This window comes from Pseudopipra pipra, chromosome 25, assembly GCF_036250125.1.
Source record: "Pseudopipra pipra isolate bDixPip1 chromosome 25, bDixPip1.hap1, whole genome shotgun sequence".
NCBI classification, from domain to species: domain Eukaryota; kingdom Metazoa; phylum Chordata; class Aves; order Passeriformes; family Pipridae; genus Pseudopipra; species Pseudopipra pipra.
This window is the reverse complement of record NC_087573.1, coordinates 2,609,374-2,636,696: the sequence shown is the minus strand read 5'-3', so window position 1 is coordinate 2,636,696 and position 27,323 is coordinate 2,609,374. Positions and strand designations below refer to the sequence as shown.

The 27,323-nt window shown below is 45.3% G+C and overlaps 1 protein-coding gene and 2 long non-coding RNA genes across 8 annotated transcripts in view; 2 read left to right on the top strand and 1 right to left on the bottom strand.

Annotated features, from left to right (window-relative positions):
* Positions 1 to 26,594, top strand: part of LOC135402454 (uncharacterized) — a 41,494-nt gene extending 14,900 nt beyond the window's left edge. The window contains exon 3 of the long non-coding RNA XR_010425131.1: positions 26,237 to 26,594. This is a non-coding gene — a long non-coding RNA (uncharacterized LOC135402454). The remainder of the gene's footprint in view (positions 1 to 26,236) is intronic.
* LOC135402450 (membrane cofactor protein-like) overlaps positions 1 to 26,859 on the bottom strand; it is a 28,298-nt gene extending 1,439 nt beyond the window's left edge. The window contains exons 1-12 of one of the 6 annotated variants that reach the window (XM_064635646.1): positions 26,664 to 26,859; positions 25,026 to 25,217; positions 24,719 to 24,815; positions 23,879 to 23,964; positions 23,319 to 23,525; positions 22,273 to 22,455; positions 21,136 to 21,315; positions 20,802 to 21,041; positions 20,438 to 20,464; positions 19,695 to 19,761; positions 18,065 to 18,170; positions 14,435 to 16,242 (exon numbers count right to left, since the gene is read on the bottom strand). In XM_064635646.1, coding sequence (XP_064491716.1) covers positions 18,080 to 18,170; positions 19,695 to 19,761; positions 20,438 to 20,464; positions 20,802 to 21,041; positions 21,136 to 21,315; positions 22,273 to 22,455; positions 23,319 to 23,525; positions 23,879 to 23,964; positions 24,719 to 24,815; positions 25,026 to 25,217; positions 26,664 to 26,844 — 1,551 coding nt within the window. In that variant the 5' untranslated portion in view covers positions 26,845 to 26,859 and the 3' untranslated portion in view covers positions 14,435 to 16,242; positions 18,065 to 18,079. Of the gene's footprint in view, positions 1 to 14,434; positions 16,243 to 18,064; positions 18,171 to 18,195; positions 19,282 to 19,694; positions 19,762 to 20,437; positions 20,465 to 20,801; positions 21,042 to 21,135; positions 21,316 to 22,272; positions 22,456 to 23,318; positions 23,526 to 23,878; positions 23,965 to 24,718; positions 24,816 to 25,025; positions 25,218 to 26,663 lie in introns of those variants that run through there. The other 5 variants (XM_064635648.1, XM_064635651.1, XM_064635647.1 and 2 more) reach the window with 5 other exon arrangements.
* Positions 557 to 5,298, top strand: LOC135402452 (uncharacterized). The gene is made up of 2 exons (XR_010425128.1): positions 557 to 1,281; positions 3,083 to 5,298. It is a non-coding gene; the product is annotated as an uncharacterized LOC135402452 (long non-coding RNA).
* Positions 26,860 to 27,323: the final 464 nt, after the last annotated feature.

The following is a 27,323-nucleotide window of genomic DNA, read 5'->3' as shown; positions in this document are numbered from 1 at the left end:
CTGCAAGATGTTTCTTGCCTGGCGACGCCTGCTGTGCTGAAATACAGAGCTGCCTGTGGACTGTCTTTGTCGGGGATTATTGGATTCTGGTGACTCCAGGAACGCAGTTATTAGTTCCCCTGCCTACGCTGAGCGTTTTGAATCTGTGTGTGTGATAACACTTATTAATACCGCTCAGATTAAGAAGATCCTATAGCGTTATGGCACTTTCAGTACCTTATCTCACACCATGCATCTGCCCAGCAGCTGAACCACATTCAGATCAATGTCTTGTGGCCAGCAGAGCAGGGTCTTGTGGGGCCAGCAGTAGCCTCCTGCCCAGAAGACCTGTGTTTACTCACAGCAGCAGTTCCTTTTAAGCTGCCTTGTGCTTCGGGGTATCTGCCTGCTGAGGGTTTGCAGGACGTAGGCCTAAAATATTTTATTTTAGGAAGTCAAGTAATGGTTCCTGTCACCGAAACAGTTAATCAAAAAGCACTAACTCTCTACTGGAACGTGTGTGTGCGTGCGTGTGTGTGTGTGTGTTTTTGTTTTTTAGAGCCAAGAAGATTTGCTTTGGTTTTTTAAAGCAGAAACCACCACAAAGTTGGCTGTGGTTTCAGCTGCTCTCGCTCGAGATTTGTATTGCTGACTACCAATCCTAAAAGAGTTAACCTGGTAAGTATGACTCAGAAGCAGAGCAGGAGATGCGAGGCTGAGAGCCGTGGAGGCAGCACAGAAACAGAGGTGAGCAACAGAATAATTGCCAAAAAAAGGTGCAGAGTCCAGGAGCGACGCTCCCTCCGGTCTGCCTGGCCCTGGCACCGCTGGCACGGGCTCCCTGGAAAGCTGCAGTTCCGCTCTTATAACACAGGGAGCAGGCTGGAGAATTTAGAGCTGCGTCACAGAGCTCAGCGAGAGAGTGAGAGAGCAAGCTCCGTCGATAGGTCTACCAGCAACAGCCCTGCTGCAGCAAGAGGGGAGAGAGGCAGCAAGAGAGGCAGAGAGGGCTCCAGAAAGAGAAGTATCACCAACACCTCGGGCTGGGCTCCTGCCACCATCCACTGCCATTTAGACGTCGTACTCGGGCTCGGTTGGCGTAGGAGGCTTCGCCCATTGACGATGCTGGAGACCCGGCGCGCTTAATCCCGCGGGGAGGGAGAGTGGGCAGACACCGAAAGGGTTAACGGAAAGGAAATTTCTGGAACCTTCTATTCTGCGGCGCTCCACAGCGAGCGGAGGGCTGAGGACTGCGCAGATGGTGCACGGGCACAGCTCTTCGGTCCGGTTCGCCTCTCTCACGTACGTACCCTTTGATCAGGATGGGGCTGGAGCTGCAGCCACGGATTTTATTTGTTTGCAGGGCGTCCCTCTCCCCCGGCGTCCCTAAGTTCGGGTCCCGAAGTGCCTGTGTTATTATTTTGGCTGGGTATGGTTGCTCTGTTCTGCGTCAGAGCTGTTTTCTCAATGGAACGATGGCACAGGTTGCACTAATGTCACTCCTGCCGGCATTGCTGTACTGCAGAGGAGGGTAGTAGTCGTGGGGGAGAGATGACAACTTTGCAAAGACTGCTGTTTGCCTGGTTTGTTTGGGCTTTTTATTCTCCCCCGTCTCCCTGAGGGCTGGCATGCTGGCGAGGGTTTGGTGGAGGGGTTAACAGGCGCCCTGCGATTCCGAGCTCGGAGGTTTGTCACTGCGTAGTTCGGAAAGTGGCAAACGGTGACGCAGTGATCATTGCAGGGCACGTCGTCCAGTTTTTAAAAGCACTGGGGGGGACAGGTAGACGGTGCCTTCCAGACGCTTCCACACCAGCTGAAAGGGGTTAAAGATGAGTCGAGACGGGAAGCGAGCATTTAGGGATTAAATGTCATCATTTTGGCGTTGGAAAGTTGTTTACCTTGCTCTCTCGGTGTCTCCATGCTGGCAGGCGGCCAGCTCACATGTGATAGTCTTCCCTGTACTGCTGCATCATTAACTAAGTGCCGGAGCCGGCTCCCCATTGGCCGGGGAGGGCTCTGGGCCCGGAGCCGCCGCGCCATTGGCGGAGGAGGTGATGGCAGGTGAAAAGCCCTCCCGGATTGGCCGAGGGCTGGGTGTCAAACCCCGACGCTGATTTCACTTGCTTCAAAGTACCGGCAGCTGCCCGTGCCCTGCCTGCTCCCTGCCCACTGCCTGCCCCCTGCCCGCTGCCCACTCTGCCTGCTCCCTGCCCACCACTGCCCGCTCCCTGCCCACCACTGCCCGCTCTGCCTGCTCCCTGCCCACTGCCTGCTCCCTGCTTACTGTCCACTTTGCCTGCTCCCTGCCTGCTGCTCCCTGCTTACCCCCTACTCACTGCCCTCTGCCTACCACTGCCTGCTGCCTGCCTGCTGCTCTCTGCCCACTACGCACTCCCTGCCCACTGCCCACCATTGCCTGCTCTCTGCTCCCTGCCTGTGCTCCCTGCCTGCCGCTCACTCCCTTCTCCCTGCCCACCACTCCCTGCCCGCTGCTCACTGCTCGCTCACTGCCCACCTCGTATCCCGGGATTCCAGGTGTCCCTCGGGCACGGGCAGACAGGAGCCGGTGACTCCTCGGGGCGGTGGGTGCCAGCCCTCACATCCAGGGGTGCTCCCTGAGGTGTCGTTCCGCCGGCCAGTCGCGACGATGACGTGTCAGAGCTGCAACCCACGGCGGAGGGGAAAGCGCTGGGCTTCAGGGCTTTTCTCCTTGCCTTCTTCTCCCTTATACGGTGGTTGAGTGCTAGCAGGACTGTAATGGCTTGGGGCAGGAATTGCACCTGGAAATTATGTCGTGGGAACAGTTAAAGAAGCGAAAATGACTCTTGCCCAAACTCGGCTTTCGTTTGCACAAGGGTGAGTTTGCCACAGGCTCGGTAACATCAGGGAGAGCCGAGGACTGCTCTCAGTGATGGGTCTGTAAAGGTTTGCAAAGGAAATGACAGCGTTAGAAATCAAGGACCCAAGGACTGGGAAGGACTGGGTAAGGATGAACGGGAGACAGGGCAGAGAGCAGCCCCAGAGAGAGGACGAGGAAATAAAGGGGAGAACATTTTTCCTCTTAACCATTTACAACACTATTTTTTCACCTCTCTTCTTAAAGTGACCAGCAATGAAGATGGCAGCTCTGCCTGGAAGTGCTGAGGACACAACCAGCCTTGAGCTTGGTCCTTCTGGCCGAGGAAGTCTCCCGATTATGCAGTGGAGTGGTAACTTTGCTTTCTCATATGGCAGGGAACATTATTCCACAGCTTTTCATCATCCCGAGGCTTAAACAAGTTTAAGGATGTGATAGCATAAGCGTTTAATCTATATTACTCACTCGTTGACATCTCAAGCGTCAGGGCTGGTTGTTTAGCAACAACCGCTGGGCTCAGAACCGGCTCAGACACAGCGCGTCCGCCGTCTCCATCACTTCAGCTGTAGCCTGTCCCCTGCACGGTGCTCTGAGGGAAAGAGAGAAGGGCTCTACTTGCACCATACCCTCGCCCCGACCGAGTTTTGGGGGTTTGGTGGCGCAGGCCGCAGGCGCTGCGGTTTTCTCGTGGATTCCGTCCGTTTGCGCAGTTCCGCGGAGGGGAGGACGCCATTTCCAACGGCACTGCGGCGGTAGGAACGGGGAGGGAAGAACAGGACAGGCAGTACGTGCCACTCCCCACTTTTCTTCCCCTCTTTCCCATCACCACCTTTCTTCCTTCCCCTCCTCTTCTGCCAGATTCCATAGGGAATTTCAGACTCTTGCTGCAGTCGTCACAACCCCTCCTGACTCACTGAGCCTTCGCTGGCTGTAGCTGGCTCCCTTGGAGCATCCTTGCCTCCTGCAGCGCCAGATCCGCAGAGCAGGGGAACAACAGGAATAGCAGCGACGACGGTGGTCCCTGCAGTGAGACAGACAGGCATAAATACACACACATGCAGGAACAGTCCGAGGCAGCTGTGGAGGGAATTCTGTACAGCCGGGAGCTGGACTAAGCCCCAACTGCTTGGTTGCGTGGAAGACGGGTGGGTTGAGTCTCTTTTCCTGAGTGTTGGCTGCATGGACAACTCTTTGTGGTTTTCCCGTCACAGTTGTGGGGTGGAGGACCCCATAATTTGTAAAGCTAGTGCTGCTTCATGACATTTCTCAGTGCTTTAAAGGAGGTGCCACTGGCAGCTGCTTCAGTGTTCAGTGCAGGGATGTATCTGATTTAATTCCCTTTGCCACCATCTTTTTGCCACAATTAGTTTAACTGAGACTGAACACAGGGAGGGTAAGGAGACACAGATAAACGAGGAGTTATTTCAATGTTAAACTTCAGCTGTAAATCTCATTACTCAGGAATTGAGGTTACTGTCAGCAGGTAAATCTGTGGGACTGGCAAGAAACAAGGCTAAGAAGGGGACATGGCATATTTCTGTAGGACAGCAGCGACTGTGTGCACAGGGGTGGCACTGTCACTGCGAGCTGTACGTGGCTTAACTGTTCCATAATCATTTTCTGCATATTGCCTCAAAAGGACTTGGGAAAGCTGTGATTTCTTCCTCCCTCTGACACTTGTGCGTGTTGCCATTGTGTAAGCTGGTTCGTTTTTCCGAGCCTGGGTTCCCTTGCTCTGGGCAGTGGGGTTTGCTCCGTGCCTCGGCCCTGGTGCAGCACTGACGCAGCGTTCGTTAACGCGCCGGCCCTCGCCGACAAAACACTCGCGATTTTCTCGGGCGTTCCGACCGTTCCGAGGGCCGCAAAATTCGGGCGAGGAAGTTCAGGATTGCAAATGCTCACGACATAAACTTAAAAGCATCACCATCCTATTCTTTTCTAGTGGAGGAAGGCTCTGTGAGTGACGAGACAGCCACGATCTCCCCCTTGCACTTGTTTTGCCGATGGTCATGTTACATCTGTGACGCAGACGAATTTTGCTGTTGGTTCCTGCCTGTGCTTTAGGGAGTCGGGCTGATGAGGGCACAAGCTTGAATATGGTTAGAAACATTAATTTAGTATTGCTGTTACAGGTTCAAACCATACCTGAAGGGTCAGGGGTATTGGATCCACCTATTTCACAGCCCCAAATGGCGAAGGAATTCGGATGAACACAACAGCACCCCTGGCCATTTTGTAGCTCGCAGAGTTGACTCGGAGCCTGCAGCTCTGCTGCTGCTGCTGCTGCTGTTCATTTCCATGTTATACAAATACAGCGTTGGGCTCGGTGTCAGGAGCTTTCCTGATGCTGTGAGAAGCTTAAAGTCTACAAGCAAATGTTTTTCTTATTTGGGAAGATTAATTAAAATGACCAAATGCCAAGTATTCTACCCTCGCTCCTCTCACAAATCACATCCAGAAAATTCAGTGGTGCCGTGTATGTTTTTTAAAACTTAATCACGGGGTTTTCTTACAGTTTAATATGGGTGTGGCTGTGAGGGGAGGGTAAGATTTAATTTGGTAAATATCTGTAATGCTGATGTTAATGGACAAGTACATAGGCAAGAGATAGTTGTCCATATCCTCTATACATCTGCCTATAGATACAGACGGTCCCAAGCCCAGGGTGTGAAGATGCCCTCGTCACAAAAATGAGAAGGGACCACTCTGGCCCGTACTCACCCACCCCAACGTTTCAGTGCAAAGGCAGCAGCAGGAAAGGCCAAGTTGGAATCTCAATCTCACAAAATGGTTCCACCAGCACTGAGAGATGCCAGCGCCGTTTATACTGGCACGGCTCCGAGAGCGGCACGGCGAGCTGCCTGCTGCAAGGTCATTCCCCTGACTCATGGTCAGCAACCAGTTGGTTCAGGAACTCCCAATCCACTTTTCTTGCATCTGCGGCAGTGCTTGAATCCTGAACTTGAAGGGGAGGCTTGATAATTAGTATTACTGCAGTAGTGGACTACTGAGTCCAAAACTGTAGCTCCAAAAAAATCCCGTGTCTCTGAAGCACTTTAAAATCCATATCTGTAATTTACTTCTTGTGCTAACTGCAAAAACTTTGCATTAGTTCCCTCATCCCCTTTTCCTCCAAGATTTCAAAAACTTTGCACTAGTTCCCTCATCCCCTTTTCCCCCAAGACTTCCTCTGGACTGCTGGGAATCAGCAGTGGCCTGTGTTTAAGGAGATACATTCTGTTCCAGGAAAAAAAAAAGTGTCTGTGTATATTTGCATTTCTGTGCTCGTTAGCAGGTGGACTCTGCAGGCTCTCTTAAGTTTCCCAGTGTCTGTCAAGCCAGTGGTGTCTCTCTGGTGCTTTCAGGTTCAGGTGCCTCAGCTCAGGAGCTGTCTTGTCCCCTCCCAGGTGTCCACATTTTTCTCCAGTGTTCCTATTTCTCCACTGTTTGTCACTCGTATTTTCAGTGGACTCAGGACATCATCAGCTGTGGATATGCTTAGGGCTGGCTCTGCTTGTCTCAGCTTCACAGGCAGCAGTGGAGTGGTTAATGCCTCTGAGCAAAATAACTTATTCAGTCCCCGAAGTTCAATTTGGGGGCACATTAGCTGGCTCCTTTTGAACAGAGGGACCAGAGCAGGCCAAGCAGGGACATGACCAGACCCTTCCTGCTCCCAGTGTTGTCAACCCACCTCTCCAAGCCCCCAGCCCTGGGCAGCCTCCTTACAATCAACTTTAGCCTTCTGCATCATTATTCCCTGCTTTCCAAAGGTAAAAACCTGGCTGCTAATCCTGATGCCAGTGACGACTCTGCGCCTACAGGGAGGCATATGTGATGGCTTGTCTGCTAAAAACTGAGCCAACACAGTGTGATTCAGCCCTCCAGCTTTCCAAGGAATAGAGCTATTTCTGAGTTGAGCACATCTCTTCAGCTCCCCACACAAACACTCATGGTGGTGGTGCACAGAAGTCCAGCAGCAGCCACAGGGTTTGGATTTGGCTGTAGAGCTCAAATGTTTCTTAAACATTCTCAAACATAACACTGAAATTTAAGTGATAGAGTGCTGGAAATCCTGGGAACAGGTACAAACCAGCAGCTCGGGGGAGTCAGTCAGGGGTTTGCTCAATGCTTTTCTCTGGGTGTTTTGCCAGGTCCTTTTACTGATAGTGTTAAACTAAAGGCTTGTCTTCAAATATCTGGTTTAAAGGCAGGTTATACTTCAGTGAACATCTGGCAGTATTTGTCTCCTTATGCTCCTCACTGGGCATAGGACATTCTTTTGTTTCTTGAACGACACAAAAGAAAAATATGACTTCCCTTGACATTACCTAAAGGAGCTGGAATGGTGGCCTCAGGGGAACACCATGTTCCTGAACTGACTATACAAATCACAGCAATCATCTCCCTGTGACTGCTCTCAAGCCCTGCAATCAATACTTTATATTCTAAGGTGATGCTTAGGTACAGAAGTTCGGAATAGAAAATGGCTTTTCTGGTTTCAGCTCCTTAGGAGGATCATTTCTTTGAGTGTAGTTAGTTTTGCAATGTGCTGCTCAGTCAAGCTGTGTAGGGCTAAATTTGATGAGTTTTCATGGCTGTACTTCCCTACTGCTCTTCCCTGACCTCAGCCATGTAAGGGCAATGCTTTTCTTCCCCTGTGTGAGTTTGCCCGGTTTTACCTCATTGTTCCTTGTGAAATCTGAAATCCTACCCAGGATCCAGAGGTTCAGCAGCTCCTGTGCCCTCCAAACAGGCTGTGGGTTTCCCTAGGAAAGGTGGAGCAAAACTATGACTCCAGAAAAGTCAAAGCCATTTCAGATGAGCAGAGGGGAATCACGAGATTAGGAACTGCAGCACTAATATCTAAGTACACCCAGAATGATCACCATGCTAAAATTGCTCCCTCCAGTTCAGAACAGCTCTGGGACAAGCAATAGCAAATAAATATTATGTATAGCTAAGAGTCTGAACCAAAGGTCTGGGATTTAAAAACACAACAGGTCTTGTGAATAAATCCTCATTATTTTAGTGATGTTGCTCTGCTATGAGCCATCTCCAAGTTTCTCCAAAAGATCTGTAATCTAAAAATTGAAGGTCTCTTGCACTGTTTTTTAGCCTCCTTTTTAGACCAAAGCACCACAGAAAGTGTGGATCAGCAGGGCAGAACCATAAAATGAAGGCTGGTGTGGTCCATCACATCACCCACAGTGCCTGGGTCAGTGTGTTCAATTATCTCACCCTCAAAATGAGGTTTGCTGCATCCAACCCCCTAATTCCTGTCTGTCAATGCCAACTGCCAGACGTGGCTCATTATTGGAAAATCTTGGCTGGCACCAAACCCCTGCTGGGAATGAGCTCTATCACCTCAGTCAGAGCAGCAAGAGTTAACCTCACACCAGTGGGCCTTCAGGGCTAAGCTGCACCTCTCAGACCTCATCACAGCCAAATTTCAGCCATCACAGACACTCCTCACCACCTGACCTGCCCGAAATTACCTGGAAAAGCCAACAAGCAAAGAAAAATCCTCACCCCAAACCCATGAACCATTTTTAAAAGATGGATCAGAAGGGTTGGGCAGCTTTCTGACAGTTCAGCACAGACAGATGCTGGTGAGTGCTCTGACAGATTCCCTTCAATAGGAATTGAAATTAGTGACTCAAATGTCAAGCAGACCCGACTGCCCCATTGCTCAGAGTTAAATGGGACACAAGGCTCCACAGGCTTTTACCCCTAGGATGTTCCAGTCCAGTGTTCAGCTTGCCTTGGGGTTTTGGAGGGGTTTGCAGACCCAAAGTGTCTGGCTTTTAAATCTATTTACACTACAGTTGTAAGGCTGCAATAGTAGGACTAAAGGAATAGGCTATGTTCAACTCATGACTGTAATGCAGAGCTTTTATTGTGGTCCTAATTAAGGAAAAAGAATCTCCATTATGCTTTAAACTCACAACAGAAGTACATGTTTTTGCTGCCCGTAACAGCAGCAGCATCTCCAGAGGAATTTCTAGTCACGAGCATCACTGCCTTTCCTGAGCCCAGCTCAGTGCTGGGGACCCACAGGGAGTTACACACTTAGGCCTGGCTCAGACTGCAAGTTCAGGCACATCTGTCCATACCTGACCCACGCAGCAGCAACACAGATGCAGTTACAAGCTCCCCCGGGCTCAGGAAGCTTTTTTGAAACCTTAGAAGTTCACTCATTTCAATTCCCCTTACAGGTCACCACTTGTACTGTCACACCCCTCTGTCCTGCACCTGGCCTTGGGCTGACTCATTCCTTCACTGGGAGGATGATGCATCAAGCTCAGACTTTCTCCATGTGAAACAGGAATATTTCTCTCCAGGGGAGACCAGAGTCTGATGAACCACAAGTTTCACCCCGTGATTTGAAAAAGGGAGGAAAAAATTTATGGTGCACACAGGGTCATGCAGAGATTGGTTTGGCTCACTGTAAAAGACCAGAAATGCCTTTATCTAAAAGGTGTAGGTTGTGAAAAATCAAGTCAGTGACATCCAGGCTTGCCTTGTTCCTGCAGACTAAAGGTCTTAGGCTAGAAAAGAAGTTCCCTTTCACGGGGAAGGCAGGGATTCCCTTTCTGCCTTTGTGTCCTATAGATGTGTAAAACAGTGTGAAATCCATGAAAGGCTTTGAGATATTCCTCTGAAAGAACAGCCCTGCTACCAAAACATCTGAAAAGGAGGGAAAACCCAGAATCACAGTATTGTACTTTTCCTACTATTATTTATTGAAAACCCCAGACCACTCTGATAAAGTCAACTGACAGTACTGGCTTGTCTGCACACGTGTGTCCCTATGTACAACACACCCAGTGAATGTCTGAGACAAGTCCTGGTTTATTTTCTTCCCTGGGAGGGTGGGGAGACCCTGGCACAGGTTGCCCAGAGAAGCTGGGGCTGCCCCATCCCTGGAAGTGTCCAAGGCCAGGTTGGACAGGGTTTGGAGTAACCTGGGCTAGTGGAAGGTGTCCCTGCCCATGGCAGGGGGTGGAATGAGATGAGCTTTAAAGTCCCTTCCAAGCAAAGCATCCTGTGATTCCATTTCCCTGCACATGCACATATTCCCAGTCAGGTGCTATGTATCACAGCATCCTGAACTGCTCTTTTTCTCCTCCTCTCTGCCTGCTGCCTGCCCAAACATGCTGTTAGCTTTGGAAGGAGAACACACACAGATGTACCCTTTCCAAAATGTGTACCTGCACCTTGGCAAAATGGGCTGACACCTTCTGGGGAGCTCGTTAAGGCAACAGGAGAAACTTCAGGTAGCCTGGAGGAAGGCCAGCAGCATCTTAATTATGCTGAACTGAAACCTGGTTTTATCAAAACTGTAAATAATAAATGAGCTATTGGTCTTTAACTGCTGCATGGTATTTCTGGAAAGGTTAGTCTCCTTTGGAGAGGGGAAGGTGGGCATAGGTGTTCAGTCCCTGTAAGTCTCATAATTTGACAGAAGCTCCTGTTTTCAGCAGCACAGAACTAAGTGACATTTCCTCCAACTATTTTTGAAAACCCTGGTAAAGATTTCTTTTTAATGCTTACTACTGAGACAGGATAAAAACCAAAGCAAACCTCACTTTGAACCTGTTTCTCAAAGATGCTGCAGTGATTGTGTGATCTGTGCTGCAACCTTTCAGCAGCAGCAACTCTTGGTCCAGCTTTTCAGGAGTAAATCTCACCTGATAATAGAGGGTGCCTCATAAATAACTGTGCCAGCACGACAGACACTGGGGAGGGAACCTGCTTTCCACTTGTCTTTCACCCTGCTGCCCCAGATAATGGATTTAGAAACTACAGCAAATATCCAGACACAGTAATCTAGTACAGCTCTTTCCCCTTCCTCCACCCCTCTTTCTTGGAAGGACATCTCCTTTCTCTGAGCCTTTCCTCTGCTGCCTGTGAGTGTGCATTAGGATGGAGGCACCGGAGCAGATTTTTTGGATGTGGTTACAAAATTAATCCAAGGTGTTGCCAAAACCCCAGGGCATCCATGAGTGAAAAACCCAACTCCAGTTCTGCCATGCTTGATTCCATTTTCCATCAGCTTCTGCACCAGCCCAGGTCACACGTGGTGGCCGGGGTTTGGCAGCTCCTGAATTATGCACGTGTGTGGTTCACAGGCTTTGGGACACTCCATCCATTCCCTCTGCACTGAGACATGGACACCACTGCTCAGACCTATTCCAGCTCCAGGAACCATCAGCCACTCATTTGCAGACCCTCCTCCTTCCTCAGCAACTTTCACTGAACCATTTACAGCCAGATTTACGAACGCTCCTTTTTTGTTCTGACCCACACTCAAAGCAGTTTCAATCCCACTTATTTTCACTGTCCCTGCAGAATTTAAAAGTTGTCTCAAAAATCTGCCAAGCTCTTGCTTATTTAAAGAACTCAGAGGCCACATGAGACAGCTGACAGAGGAAGTTCCATCAGGACAGTCCCATTTCCTTTCCTTGTCACAAAAAGCATCTGATGTGCCCTTGCCCTCTCTGATGATGCTGAGATCAGTAAGTGATAGAAAGTGGAAAGAATGAGGTTTATAGCCTGGTTTCATCTGCAATGGCATGAAAAAAGTGTTTCTGTAACAACACAAACTTCCCCCCCACACCCCATCACTATAAAGAAATGAAACCTGTACTACTACTGCTGGTAAGAATTTCACTGCATTCCACCTGGCTAGGAAAGGAAACAACAGTCACTTGCCAGGCTGGGGGGTTTCTTCATCACCTTTAACTTCTCCTCCAGCCTCAGCCATTCACAAGATACCAAATAAATGTGTGTCCATAAAGAAATTAACCCAAAGTTAACCACCTTGCTGTCTAATCAAATTAAATAAATGAATTTTTCTCTAGGTACGGTGGAGATGAAGGATTTTCTCCCTCAGCCTGCAGCCATGCACAAGATGTGTCTTCCTCTGGAAGCTGGTTTCACATGGTGGCTTAGATTTTCCCACTTTGTATCTAGCACCATTTGAAATCAGTGTTCTAGGAGCAAGAATTACAGCGTGGGAAGAGATCAAGCAGCTGCTCACTTCACCAACAGCCTCTGCTCCTTAAACCAGCCCTCTCTCCAAAGGTTATTTTTTTGCCAGCCATCCACTCTGTAACATCATCTGATTTCTAGACACTTCTACAACCCCTGTACACCCTCCCAAGCCAGGGCCACAACAGAACAGCCTCCTTCTAATGTACTTCTACTTAATAAACAATGGATATGAGTTCAAGTTGTCCAGAGTAGAGTGATCTGGAAATTGCATGAAAACCAACGTGGTACTTCTTGCATCTCCACAGGCAGAGTACATTTATTATACAATCTCTAGCAATAACATTTAATTCACTACCTTAGAGCAAATGCATTTCCACTCTGTGCTTGGGGACTCTACCTCCATAGAATTCTCATTCCACAGCTCCCAGAGACTTGCTCTGCACACACAGAAATTCCCCTCAATAATAGAAACACAAAAGTGCCTTCAGCAACCACAGAATCACAGACTGCTTTGGGTTGGAAGGGACCTTAAAGATCACCTTGTTCCAACCCCTGCTATGGCATCCTGGTCATGTCACACACAGAACCCACTCCTTCTGCCAGAATTATTTTTAAATACATTGCTGGTAACTTCTAGTGATGTTTCACTTCTCCACCCCTTCATCCCAACCACCAGAACAAAGCTGAACTATCTTTGCTTGACCTCCCTGTTGTCCAACATGTCATTACACCCAGAAAAGACCATCGCTGTGTGGATGAAGCCTTTGATCAGAGCTCTGAATAGCCATCTGTAAAGAATCCATAGCTGCCATCTCCAAGAGGATCCTTCTCTGAGCCAGGAAAACGTCTCTTACACAGGCTGACCGATTTCTCTTGGTGTTCAGAGTCTCAGTTTTTGTCTAGCACCATTTGAAATCGGTTATGATGTAGGGGGAAAAGCAACACTAAAGGAAAACTTCATTCCCCCACCCCCCAGGCCATAAATAAACACCATCCAAAGCCCGACCTGGCCTCCCAAACACGTGTGGTTCGCTGCTCTCTGAAGTTACACCCCCAGGCCGAGCATCCTGCACAACAGGAGGACACTCAGCACCCCGTTCGAGTCAGGAGGGATGCTTCCAGAAGAGAGCAAAGCATCTCTTCAAACATTTAACTAAGATTCTCCACCTCCAGCAAGCCAGGGCCCAGGTGTGACAGCACAGCCACCCAACCTTCCAACCACTTCTCTTCCACGTGAGATTTGTTTGCCTTAACCTGTTCTTTACGCAGATTTTTTTTTTCTTCCTCTTAAATAAAATTGTGTGCTTTATGTTACTGGGCTCTGTCTGAGGTAGACAGATCACCTGTTTCCCTGCTGGACAATATCCAAGTGCTGCAAGTCTCTTCATTTCAGTCCCCAGCTCCATTTTCACCGCCCTGAGAAGTGAGTATTTAGATTCACAGAACGGTTTGACTTGAAAAGGACCTTAAAAATCACCTTGTTCCAACCTCCTGCCACGGGCAGGGTTTAATTTACACTGATTTTAAGCCACCAAGCACTGACACTTCACATGATTTAACACTAAACCAGGTAACCCTGTACCTGTTTTGTGACTCCCACTGTGTTACCAGTAGATGGCAACACCACGTTTTTATTCCATGCAGCCTCCTCCCTCGGCACAGAGTTTGTGTGTTCGGGACTCTGATTATCAGTTCCAGAGTCAAAAATGAAATAATTCATGTGGGACTGAGTTTGAGGAAGAATGGTGCAGAATTCATGACAATTGGGGCAAAATAATTTGTAGTGTTCAAGTCAAACTCACAGGATCACAGAATGGAATCACAGAATGGTTTAGGTTTGAAGGGACTTAAAGCTCATCTCATTCCACCCCCTGCCATGGGCAGGGACACCTTCCACTGGAAAACTTGCCAAGCAGCTGCTTATCCCACCAGTACTCACTGAAATCCCAAAAATTCATAATGTAAAGTTCTGCAGTCTGGCACCATTTGCAGTCCACACCAACTCATTTTGAGTATCACAACCACAAATTGGAAAAAAAATATGGCATATTAGTTATTTTTTCTATTTCACCCTCTGAAAGGCTTCATTCTGCAAGGCAGCTGACTCCACACATTGCTTTGCCAAGAAAATTAAGTACATTTTAAGTGTGAAACTCATGCAATTAATAATCACATTCTACTTAAAATGTCACTTAAAACCACCTAATCTATATTCCCTAAGGATTGCACCTGTCACACACTGGACAAAAGTGCCAAAACACTCACTGGGCTTTGCTCCTGACTCAAGTGTTCCATCAGAACAACCACAGGATAAGCTGCCTCTTCTCCATCAAGCTTTTGCCAAGTTTTTCAGGAGTGAACACAGTAAAGTTTTGGAGGTTCTGGGGAATTCTCTGCGATTCTAAAAGAAAATCCCAAAAGGCTGCTCAGCAAATTAAATCACATTCTCTACACTACCATTGAGTAATTCTGTGCACAAACTGCAAATTTCAATCTCAACAGTTCCCATCTAATAAAAGTTCATTACAGGAAAAATCATCTTAATAATAACGGGAAAAGAGCTGCTCAGCACATGACGAATGAAAGACAAACACTTACTGCTAAATAATTTAACGTTTTTATTTGCAATATTACAAGGCATTACTAAGTCTTTACATCCGGAAAGAAGTGTCAAAATAAGGCCAATTTTTACAGTGATTCCAGCTCAGCTTTAAGTGCATTTTCAGCCCGTTTTTAGCACGTTGCCACACGAAGCAAGCTGAGCTTGTGACCCCCCCACTCAACCCCCCAGTCACACCCCCCAGTGTTTACAAACAATTCTCAAACTAAGATGTCAACCAGCCCGTGAACAGCAAGTCATCCTGTGGAGCCAAAAGCCCTTTGTAAAAACCACAGGCTATTATGAGCTCTAACAATGCAACCGCTGGGATTGTCCCAAAAAGCCCTAAAAAGCCCCAAACTCTGTTGCTCCAACAATCAGTTGATGACAGTGGAGCAGTGCCAAGCCACCAGAGACAAGCCAGAACGGTTTCAATGCTGCCCCAGGCATGGGAAGTGAGGCAATTTGGTTTTTTTCTGGGAGAATTGGTTCTTAGAAGCTGCCTGTAGGTTGACAGTGAGATTCAGGAAGTTAAAACCTGTTCCTAATTAGGCTTTTGGTTTTGATAAGGAATTAGAAGTAGCAACCTCATGGCGAACACTGGAGTGTTTGCCAACTCCTGGAGTCACAGTCTGGACTAAAAAATTGTGCTAAGGAGCTAAAGAGAGACCTCATCTACCACCACTGCCAGCACATCCAGCCCTGCACTCCCAGCACTAAACTGCTTTGGTTTTCCTTCAACATGAAAAGTGAGTCTGACAGGGAAAGGTTTCTGTTTCTGAACAGGTGCATGATGATAAATCCTTCATTACAGAGCTTGATTAACATCTCTGTCTGTAGACAGAGATTTGGAATGTGGAATGTATGATTTCAAGGAAAAAAGCAAGGAAGGTGGGTCCACACAGCAGCCTTTCTATCCTGAAAAGTAGCAAAGTATCTCCAGAACTGACATCAAGACTCAATAAAAATCGAGCCCACTAAAGGACTTACACTGTGCTCACGACAGGAGATGGTACCACTGATTTCTCAGCAGTACCTTTAATTAGGTAACTTCTAGAACAGGCCAACAAATTCAAAGGCAGGGAATGTCTTTGCTACAGAAACCTCCAGTTTTCTACTATAATAAATCCACTGTGGCCTTTGCAGGATTATATCAAAGAGTTAGAAATATATATGGCTTTTTTCCTTCTTAAAAGCAAAGGAAAAGCTATAAAGCTCTGATTTAAAGGCACACTTTAATTAGTTAGATACACAGAAATCAACTCTGACAAACAAAGAGGTAGAGCATATGAGATCTGACCTATGATAGTTTCAAAAAGACACAGCCTTCAATGACACGATCTCTCATGGAAAATAATAATAATAACAACAATAACAATACAAGGGACAACATTTATGCCAGCTCAGCCACAGAAAAAGGAGGAGCAGGAGGACACAGTTTTGGTGAGCAGAACCATAAAAGAACAGAGAATACTGGACAGTCTTCTGTAAGCAAAGAGGTAGCACTGACTCCTGCAGACAGACACTCTTGGATGCTACAGCCATGAGGAAAGACAGCAGGCCAGGAGGAAAACCAGAATATCTGTCTATACAACTGCAGACACACTTTTTACCCCATTAACCATCTCCTCCTACATTTAACCAGCAGGACAAGACACAGCACAAGGTACTCCTCTACTCAATGCAAGTGCAACTGTTTTCCATTTCTGGCAGGGATATTCCACTGCAAATCCCCTCCCACCCCCCCAAAAAGGTCATTCATGCTTTACACATCTTATATTCGGCAGTACATGGAGTGCTGTCGCGTTTCCTACAAACAAAAAAACAAGTCAAATCAGAGATTTTTACATTTAAATAGGTTTTACATTTACACTGAAAGCACAGCCTTAGGTTTGGCATTAAATCAACAGGTAAAGGCACGAAACTAAGTCATTATTTGTCCTCTCCTTACTAAGCAGCTGCTGGGCTGAAGAGATTTTTGCTTCATTCTCTGCTAAAGTTTAAAGAACGACCCAAGCCTTTGATCCAAACAGATCATTTCAAGTGATGCCTGAGTATTATCAAAAACTAACAACAGAACACTCAGAGGATTCCTCACTGATCTGGACACCACATCAGGTGCCCCCCTTGTCATTCATTTTCAATTCAGTTGGTTATTTAGTACATATTTTCTAAGCAGAAACTATCAGTTTGTGAGAATTTTGATTTTGCGGTCTGCCAACAGCAAATTTATAATACTTAAACACACAAGAATTACAATTTAAAATAACATTCTTATACATGTTTCAAGATCTTGAATAACTCCTGTTTTGCTTTACCAAAAAAAACAGCCACCCCACACCAAACCTCTGTACTATTATTCCAAGTCTCTAAGGAGTTCTACATAAGAAAAATTCAGAATTAACAGTGTTTTCACATACCAGACCAGTATGTGAAATAATTTCTCTTATTATTATCATCACAAGTATAGGTAAGATTCAAATGAAGAACTCTACCTCTTGATTCCTTTTTATCCTCTCCAAAAATAAGCCCAACTAACTGAGAAAACTAATCCCATCTTAATTAGAAACATCTTTCTTCAGAGGTAAAGATGATATTCTTTAATCCATACATTATTTTGGGAGCAACTCCAAGCTTAATCTTTATACATGCCATCTCAAAACTTATCAAAAATACTGAAAAATCACCTGTTCTTTACAAGTCAATAAAAAACAGACCTTGGCATTAAGTTTGAGTAAGAGACACAACCACCCATCACCTTCTAAGAACTTGTGCAATGGAGAAAAGGGACACAAAAGAAGATAATATTTTAAGAAAGTATTTGTAGTGCCAACTCTCTTAAGTTGTCATGACAAAATATTGACAAGTATTAATCAAACTAAGCTGTCCTGTCTTAAATCTGTTCTGTTGGAACAAGGTTTGAAGAGCCAGGTTTTGAAAGAGCACATTTGACCCCACCCCAAGTGCAATCCCAACCATCATCACTCACTACTGGACTAAGCACTAGGTTAAAAAACAGAAGAAATTAGTTGCAAATAAGCAACTATATTTTGATCCTTTTTAAGGCTACAGAACTCTGAGAATGAAATCAAAGAAATTAAAAAGAAGATTTTGTTAGAACCTTCATTTATTTATATTTTACTCCTAAGAAAGAGAAAATGCAGGTGAATCAATAATTCTGAGAGACATGGGATCTGGTTGGCTCTGAAGGGATGCAAATTTTAAATACCTTTAGAATTTTAGTGTCCAAGGGTGGTTTCCAGCTTCAACTGTCTTTTAATCATAGGGAATTATACTATTAGCTAAGAAAAGTAACAGCACTGGAATCCACTTCACATTATTGAAATGGGTGCAAACATTCTACAAAGTATGTAATGTGTTACTCATTCTTCAAAGACAACTCAACACTAAGAAATGTGATATGCAATCACTGGAAGCTACTGTTTACACTACTGAATGATAATTCTTTATATATTATACCCTATTCTCCCAAAATGAATGAAAAGTTATAATATTCTTTCCTATAGGAAGCCAAGGTTCACAAATTCCACACCTCTTAAATTCCAAGTAAACCCCAATAAAAAGATACTTAAGCTTCGCTGCAAAAGTCCAAATAAGTGGAAAGTGTATACCTTTTAAAGAGTCAATTAATTCATGTATTCAGTGTCTTCCATCTCAGCTGGGGCCTTAGTTTTTAAAATACATGTTTCCTTGCAACTCTCATCAACTGTGTACGAGCTGAACAGCAGAAGGGGAAAAATTTCAATTCTAATTGAATGTCCCATAAAACTGGCAGATTAAACACATATGAGAGAGGGCAAGGAAAGATTTGCTGCCATTTGAAGACCACGAACCAGCAAGTAGGGGGGGGAAGCACAACAGTTCACAAAGGCTCAGCTACGTCAGGAACTCGGAAAACTAAACAGGGAGACAGAGGCCTTAATAAAAGGAGATTAGATCAGGGTTTCCAGACAAGGGAGAGGTTTAACAGTCAGATGCTCACAGAGAGAAGGATAAAGGAAAGCACTAAGCACAATAAGGCTTTAAAACTGCTGCAAAATATTCAGAAATATAACATTCTTTTAATTTTTTATGACGTTGCTTTAGATCCCTCCTGCTCTCTACACCCTGAGAAGTCTCTCCACGGATGAAGACAGAAAGTGCTGCCCTAATGCTCTGAGCTCCATGGACCCTTCTTTGGCCCAGGCTGCAGGATATCCAAGTCATGGATGAGAAGGAATGGCTCAGAAGCCTTAAATTCCTCAGCAGCACACGGGCACTGTGTCACCCTGGCCCCTGGAATGATCCTGTGCTGCCCATGTGGGAGGTACTGAGGCTAAAACCTCACTGCACATCAACTGCCTTCAGGGTTCTCCCAAATCCTCTGGGTGTACTTCACTACAAATATGAACCATGGGAATATTTCCTCTGATTTACCTTATTTAAAGCATCCCTGTCTTGGCTTCATGTGCTCCAGGTAAATTCCAAGAGATTTTGTTAAAAGATCACCCAGTTTTTATGAGATGCTTATCCTAACAATCCATGTGCACCACCTAACTTGCTTGAATTTTCAGTGTTTTGCACGTTACAAACTGTTTCTCCAACAAAACAGGCTTCTTTCAAGAAGACAAAAATCAGGCATTACAGCAAGAAGTAATGCACAAAGAGGCATTTAAATCTCCTGCCACCCCACCATGAAAAAGCACACATAAAACCCAGCTGTTTTGAAGATAAAAGTTCAAAACACCCTTTATGTCTCATCAAAAACAGAAGAACACTTACTTATGTATGAATCTAACATTTACAGTTCATTTTGCAAGTCTTTAACACAGGGACACCAACATTGCTGCTGCAGGAGAAAAAAAACACCTGAAAACCTTCCAGTAGCACAAGCCCACACAACCAACACTAGCCCTGGTTTTAAAAGGTAAACTTGACATGTTTTTAGCAGGTAACAAAAGTACTTCCCTTGGCAGGTGTAAATATGCCAAACACAAGCTTAAGAACAAGGTTTTTCCATCCCTGAAATCAGTGCAAGTGTTAATTAGCAGCTTAGCTGAACAACAGATACAAAAACAAAAGTCAAATATATTGTTAGGCTTTAGCTTCCATCAGCTGCTGTGAGAAGCTCACACACAAATCAGGCATTTGAACAAGAAAGGGCAGATAAAGCTCAAGAAACTCACACATGTCAGCACAGCTTTTGCTCAGTCATCTGGAAATTTGCAATAATAACAGTAATAAAAAAGGAAGCTTACTCACCCATTCTGTGAAAAGAATTTCTTATAGGCCCAGAAGGCTGCCAGGAGCACCACGATCACCACAAGCACTTCAGGAAGAATTAAAAAAAAATAAAAAAAAAAGCTTTAGAGTGACAAAGATCATCTCTAGCTCACAACAAAAGCATCAAAAAGTTTTGCAGAAATAGCATTGTTTTCATTCACAGGTTTACAGCACCCCCACCCCCTCAAATAAATCCCCAGCCCAACTTATTTATTAAATAAGCCACGTAAATGAAGTGATGCTTTACTCAAGACTCTTAATTCAGCTCAAGAACAATGACCACCAAGATGGCAAAACCCCACCTGTTCAGTAACATTAAAACAGGAAAAGACAAATCAGGAATGATGACAATCCCCTAACAAAACTTCTTACAAGTTTATACAAAACTGGGTAACAAACTCAGTGACAGAAGATGGACTAAACACTTCTGTTCAATGGCAGAGTAATTTACTCAACACTTCCAGTAAACACAAGCTCTGAAGGTTATCAAAGTGATCAAGTAAATCTGACCTCACAAACACCAAAAAAATACACATTTACACTAAATTAAACTGTAATTGCTTAGCAATCTTAACTTTTCTTGAACTATGCAGCCTTAACCAAAACTCCAGAATCATTCTACTGCAGTCACAGGCGACTGGGATCAAAAATAAAATAAAATTTCCACATAAAAAAAAATACAATCAACACTGGGTCTCGTTCAGGTTTCAGAAAATACTTACCACAGATGCAGGCTATGACATATCCACCTAAAAACAGAGGGAATCAGTATCACAAGAGGAACACGTGTGATATTCAAACATTCTTATTCAAACATTATTATAAAAACATTCACAAAGCTACTCCAAGCAGATCAAGCATGCTTGTCAACACAATCTTTGAAGCAGATCAGTTTACATCACAACATCTACTTAACTTAAAATATTTCTGTTTTCAACTGATTTTAGCAAGCTCATTTTTTTTTCATGCCAAAATAAAGGAGGAGGTCACGTTCAATTATTTCTCCCGAATATAAGAGGACATTCTTAAGCAGCAAAGTTTCTCTCACAGGTGCTTTCAGTGGAAGTCCTTGCAGTTCATACTTACTCAGCTGGCAGGTTGGCACTCCAGGAGACCACTGGTTTCCTCCCATATACCGAATTTCAGCTTCACCTTGTAACGTGTACCCTGCGTAGCACTCAATGGTAATACAATCCCCCACAACATAGGAAGGCTTTTGTCCCACAACTACTCTACCAAAATTTATGACTGGAGTGGAACCAGAACTTATGCCTGGAATAGAACCAGGACTTGTACCTGGAGTGGAACCAGGACTTTCAGGCCCACCTGGAAAGAAAACAGGGAAACAAAGAAAAGCCATATTACTGCAGCAGATATTTCAAAGTTGTCACTGATTTTACCAAATATGAGTTTTACTCACATCTACACTTTGGAAAATAACTCCATGTCTTCTGTCCCTGACAAGTCACTGTCACCTCCTTGGTGCCATCAGGAAAAGAGCAGTGAGCATTGCACTTTATCTGAACAGACTCTCCTTCATTATAGACAGATTTCAGCGGAACCACAGCTCCGTTTGTGACCTCTGGAGCACCACATACATCTGCAGGAATTAACACATGAATTTAAAAACAAGCTTAGTGATAATAAACTTGAAATATTTCATAACTCATGAACTCACTCCACAAATACACCTTGCCTTTGTGTGAGAAAAACCCTCAGCATATCTGAGGAGTTTAACCTGACCGAAATTTTAAGTATAAATATTTCCTTTAGAAGACTTAAAGAAACATCACTGTAGGTATTCATTAAGGTAATGCAATCTTATGATGTGGTAGCTCTGAAATCCATACTGGTTGATTAGTTTTGTAAGCTCTAGAATCATTTCCAGGTGCCTTATCAGACTCATTCATTACAGAACACTCAAACACGCTCTCCAAAGCACTTCTCGCTCTTGTGAGCTCATTATTAAACTATGCATGTAAAAAATTCTCTTGCTGTACTGTACAACCATGTCCCCTTCCCCTCTAGCACAAAGAGGGAGGAGAAAGGTTCAGAAACACCTCTGCCATGTTCCCAGCCCTGCAAAATAGTCCTCACTTAGGAATTTGCCTGGTCAAAAATCTAACAATGTGTTAAACACCCACGAGATGCCTGCAAAGTAAGAGATTAAAGCTACATCAAACACAGAGATTTGGATTACTCCAGGATCCTACAGGTTTCTTTATTGTGCACACTCCTAGTTCTTTCTATCAGAATTCAGAAACACATATTTTCTCCTCTATTTACTCTCAAAATCACCAGAACAAACACCACAGTCAATCACAGCACGTCCATGTCACAAGTTCTACCACGTCTGTCACTCAACTCACTCTCAGCCAAAAACTCTTTGGAGTTAAGAGCCCCTCAAACACCTAAAATGTCATCCACAGATGGCTCCCCATCAACTTCCTCAGCTTCTGATTTACACCTACAGTGTTGTGATTTGAAATTTTAGCTAAGACAAGGCTCACAACACTCTCAACACCCAAGACAAGTTGGATATTACAGAAAGACTTACTTTTCTCACAGGTTGGTATTGGAGGAGACCAGGTGTTATCTTCTGCACAGGAAATTATATCTTCTCCAACCATGTAATAGCCTGGATCACACACAAACTGGACAGAGTCCTTGTAAGTATAGGAAGGCCCAAATCCAGATATTTTGTACCCATTTTTAACTCTCGGGTTTTCACATTTGACCACTGAAAAGAGATGAAAGAAAAACAGCTCTGAAACATTTGTTAACACAAACGTAGCAACAAACACAACACCCTGTCCCTACTTGCAAATGTCCCAATCCTCAAGTTGTTTTAGAGGGGTTTTATAACAATGTTATTTTCTTAAAGGTGGAGAAGGTCCCTGGTTTGAGCTATTGAGTTGTAACAGTACAGTCAAATAAGAAATTGTAATAATTGACATCATAATGTTCTACTTCCAAAAGACACACACCTGCACAGTGGCAGGATTTCAGAAAACAAATTATATTGATTAGGGTTCAAATGACAACATGCACCTGGAATTTCTTCCTACATCTGACTCTGTGCTTGCTGGGCTTTGCATTTATTCCTGCACTTCCCTATAGCTGTGTTTTCAGGAAAAGGATGCTCCCTTAGCTTTTTACTATTTCTAATCTAGTCTCCACATCCTTGCTCTATACATAGTTTTTCTTCAGCTACCCAGGCTTTATGGTCTCTCAGTTCCTCCACTTTGGCCTTGTCACTTCTACCAACAACACAGTCATATATGTATTTTTGAAGTTTTAACTTAAATTTTAGCCATATTCTGGTCTCTCAGTTCCTCCACTTTGGCCTTGTCACTTCTACCAACAAGAGACTCATACATGTATTTTTAAAGTTTTAACTTAAATTTTAGCCATATTCTGTGTCATAAGCAATCAGTATCCACCCTGCTAACCTGATCTCCAATGAAACTCTGTAAAACTTAGTACCAGAGGATTTGCTTCTTCTTTTCTATAGGGAGGGTCCATTCCCCACCACACCCTGCTTCGAAAAAAGGGACAGAGATCGTAACAAATACATATTAAAAAATCAAAAATCCCAGCAACCTCTGCATTGTGGAGGTGGCCCACTCCAAACTCCATTTGAGTGTTCATCAGATGTGCAGAAAATGGTGTCTGAGCCGATGAGGGAGAAGGGATCTGAGCCTGCTGGGACAGCATCACAGGAGTAGCTCACTGCAGTCTGATACACGTAGTTGGCAGCTTCTGTGTGGTGCCCGTTGGTGATGCTGGGAGGGGGATCACAGGGAATCACTGGAAACCAAGCACACAACTCACTCAGAGAGAACGTTGGGTGTGTCAGCTCGTTCACCCCAGAAACAGCAAGCCTTGATTTCCAAGGAATTTCACTTAAAATCTGACATAGCTGCTCTAAGGCAAGCTACAGTTGTAGCTGAGAATCTCAATTACGAGGTTGGATTTGATATAATTACCATAACTGGTATTTTTCAGTGGTCATCCTTCAGGCACATCCCCAAATAGCTACAAACCCCCCCCCCAAACACTCCTATTTTACCATCATTTCTTAGACTGGAAGGTTTATAGCATAGCTGTTTTTAAATGAACTACCACCACCTGAATAGAAAATTAAGCAGTGATTTACTCACCTTCACAGAAAGGCATCTCCCGGTCCCAATCAACACCTTCATTCCTAATTACACAGGTAACCTGCTGGTTTCCAAATAATCTGTATCTAGAGAGGTAAAGATTTTTAAAGAGGTTAAACTTAAATCTCTCATTTCTCCAACAAGCCCCTAAAAAACTGGTTTATACAATTCTGTTCCGTGGTTATGGGGACATAACACACCAAGGTTTTGTTGTAACAAAGTATCTTCATTTGTTTATTTTGCTAAGAGAAAAGTATCTTCATTTGTTTATTTTGATAAAAGTATCTTTGTTTGTTTATTTTGCTAACGGTCTCACTTTGAAAACAAAACAGAAACAATCAGAAACAAAAACAAAAAACTCTGAAAACAAAACAGAACCAAACAGACATCACTAAAGAAATTGATGGAAGTCACATTTTAAGATGTGACACTAATTCCCTGAAGTTACTAATACTAAAGGAAAGAGAGGAAAACCATTGGAGAGTTTAGTACTCCTGGCTGAATTTGCTATACACAGACAAATGGGCCATTGTTCAAAACAACAATGAAGGGTGATGAGTATATATTTATTCCCTCTGGCACAGGAGCACTAGAAGAAAGTCATTAGAGGTAACACTCTACTTTTCACTCTGCAGAATCTCCCTAAAAAGCTGAAGGTTGATGCAAACAGCACTTAAGCCACGAATCAAGCTAAATTTAGCTCCAAGTTCATTTGCTCCAGGTAGAATTCAGATTTCAAATCAGAACCCGAATGGAACCTGCATAGAAAATGTGGGTTTGGTTCAGATCTGGTGTAAACACACCAAAAAAAAATTAGATTAACTTCACCAAAATACTTACCCTTCTCGACAAGAAAAAGTAGCAGTTGAACCAAATGTAAGATCTGTCACATCAACAACACCATTTGCTAATTCTCCTGGGTGCTTACATCTTCTCTCTGGGAGAGTGGGGGAAAAAAAGAAAGGAAAAATGTATACTTCTAATTATATATACAAAGTCTTTGGCATATATTGCCCTTATCAACATCAGTGTTTTCCAAAGCGTTGTTTAAAACATTGCAAAATACTAATTCTAACTTGCAAAACAAATCAAGTTGTTAAATATCAAAGGGGAAAAGGAAAACGGTACCAAAAAAGCACACAATTACCTGTACAGAACTGCTCTTTGGGTGACCACTGTAAGTCAGGACCACACGTGAGAGTTAGGGATTTTCCAGGGATTTTCATATATCCCGGCCGGCAGGTGAAGGAGACTTGACTTCCAACAGGAAAACTCTCTATTCCTCTGAACTTCTCCTCCAGCTCCGCGTATTGCAGCCTGCCTGGGATACCACACGCGTCTGGGAGAGGGAGGAAAAGGGAATACACAACCTTAGCAACAAGAGAAACACACCAGGTGTACCAGCACAGAAGCCAGGGGAATTCCAGGGGTTTTAAGGATTTACTGGTAAATCCAAGAGGTGACATTCTTAAGAGCCAGAGATATTTTTATATTTAATTTAGATTTCAGTTGCATCCAAATTTTCAACTCTGTACTAGTACTTATTGTTTTCCCAAGTCCTTCAGCGTTCTACCCAGACAATGCATTTCCTTCCAGATCTTAATTTTTTGTCTGCCTTTTTTTTCTTTGAAGTTAAACACACAACTTAACTCACTGTAAACCCATCGGCAGTGAAATGCTTATTTAGCTTGCTGCAGGAAAAACAAACCAGCCAGCCCCACTCAAATAGCTGATAGTGAAAATATGTTATGAAAATATGTCGTGTAGTTTTCACAGGAAAAAGGAGAGCAAGTCTAAGGAGCATAAAGCAGAGTTCAAAAATCAGCTGCACAATCCAACAGAGACCTACAGACCCAGGGACATTCTGGGGTTGGTTAGAATCACAAAATATCCTCAGTCGGAAGGGACCCATGAGGATCATTGAAGTCCAACTCCTAAAGCTGAAGAAATTAAACTCCTCCACACAAAAGGACTCAAAGAAACGCATTCAAGACCCTCTATATGAATCACCAGACTACGTGGATCTGCAAGACTTAAACACAGAGACCAGCACCTCTTTGACACCTATCATTTTTCCCGATCTATTTCTATTATTGTTTAGAAATTGGCCAAACCAGAAAAGAGATTTACCAAACCTCAAGCTCAGCGTCCCATTAGCACCAAACCTTTCTGCAGCACCACCTTCCCCCTCACCTTTTCAGTGCCTGAAAGGGGCTCCAAGAGAGCTGGAGAGGGACTGTTTACAGTGGGATGCAGTGACAGGATGAGAAGGAACGGCCTCAAACTGGCAGAGAGCAGGTTTAGAATGGATATTAGGGACAAATCCTTCCCTGTGAGGGTGGGGAGGCCCTGGCACAGGTTGCCCAGAGAAGCTGTGGCTGCCCCATCCCTGGAAGTGTCCAAGGCCAGGTTGGATGGGGTTTGGAGCCACCTGGGCTAGTGGAAGGTGTCCCTGCCCATGGCAGGGGGTGGAACGGGATGATCTTTATAAGGTCCCTTCCCACGCAAACCCTTCGAAGATTCAACTCCCCCCACACACAACACCGCCCAAAACCTCGTGGTTCCACCGCCACCACAAGCCATTTCCTCGTCCCTCCCCGAAAAAGCCTCTGGGGCTCCCTCACCCCGCAGCACCGCCGGGACCGGAGCGGGGAGGACACCGCGACCCCTCTCCCTCCTTTCCCCCCTCCCCCGGGGCGGGGGCTCCGCGACGCACCAGCCGCTCAGCGCGCCCCTTCCCCGCAGCACCCCCCGAGCACGGGGGCAGAGACAACCCGCTCCTCACCCTCCGCCCGCGCTCCGCCGAGCCCCCACAGCACCAGGACCGGCAGCAGCAGCGGCCCCATGACGGCGGCGGGGCCGCGGCAGCGCCCGCTCCGCTCTTTCACAGCGCCCGAGACGCAGCGCGGGGCCGGGGCGCATGCGCGGCCCCGCCCCGCCCTCAGCGCCATGGCCGCGCCCGCCATTATCGCCCTCAGAGGAGGGCCCGTCCCCCGCCGGGCGGCTCCGCGGGAACCGCTCGCTGCTTTATTTATTTCACCCCAGCCCCGCTCATGGGTGGTGTTCGACGAGTCCGGCGCGCCCCGCCGGGCCTTCCGCGCCGTTATTTGTGCGCGGAAGTTCGGAGTCGCTTCCCGAGCGCAGCCCCGCCGTTGTGATTACTTAGTAATTTCCACACAAATTACGTAATGCCGTCCGGCCTCTCCGCATGCTCAGGTGAAGGGTCTGTTTGACCTGGGGCCTGATTTTTAGTATTAAAAGGCGTGGTTTTTAGTATAAAGCATAGTTCCTTGGAATTATGGGCTATATTCACGGACCTCGAGTGTTTTGCCATGTTTACATAGCACACGTCAACATCCCGATTTACTACATCCTTAAAGCTTGTTAGTTCCAGGATGTCCTTGACTAAGGGATGCAGCTTCTGCCTGTTCCACTTATTAGTTCT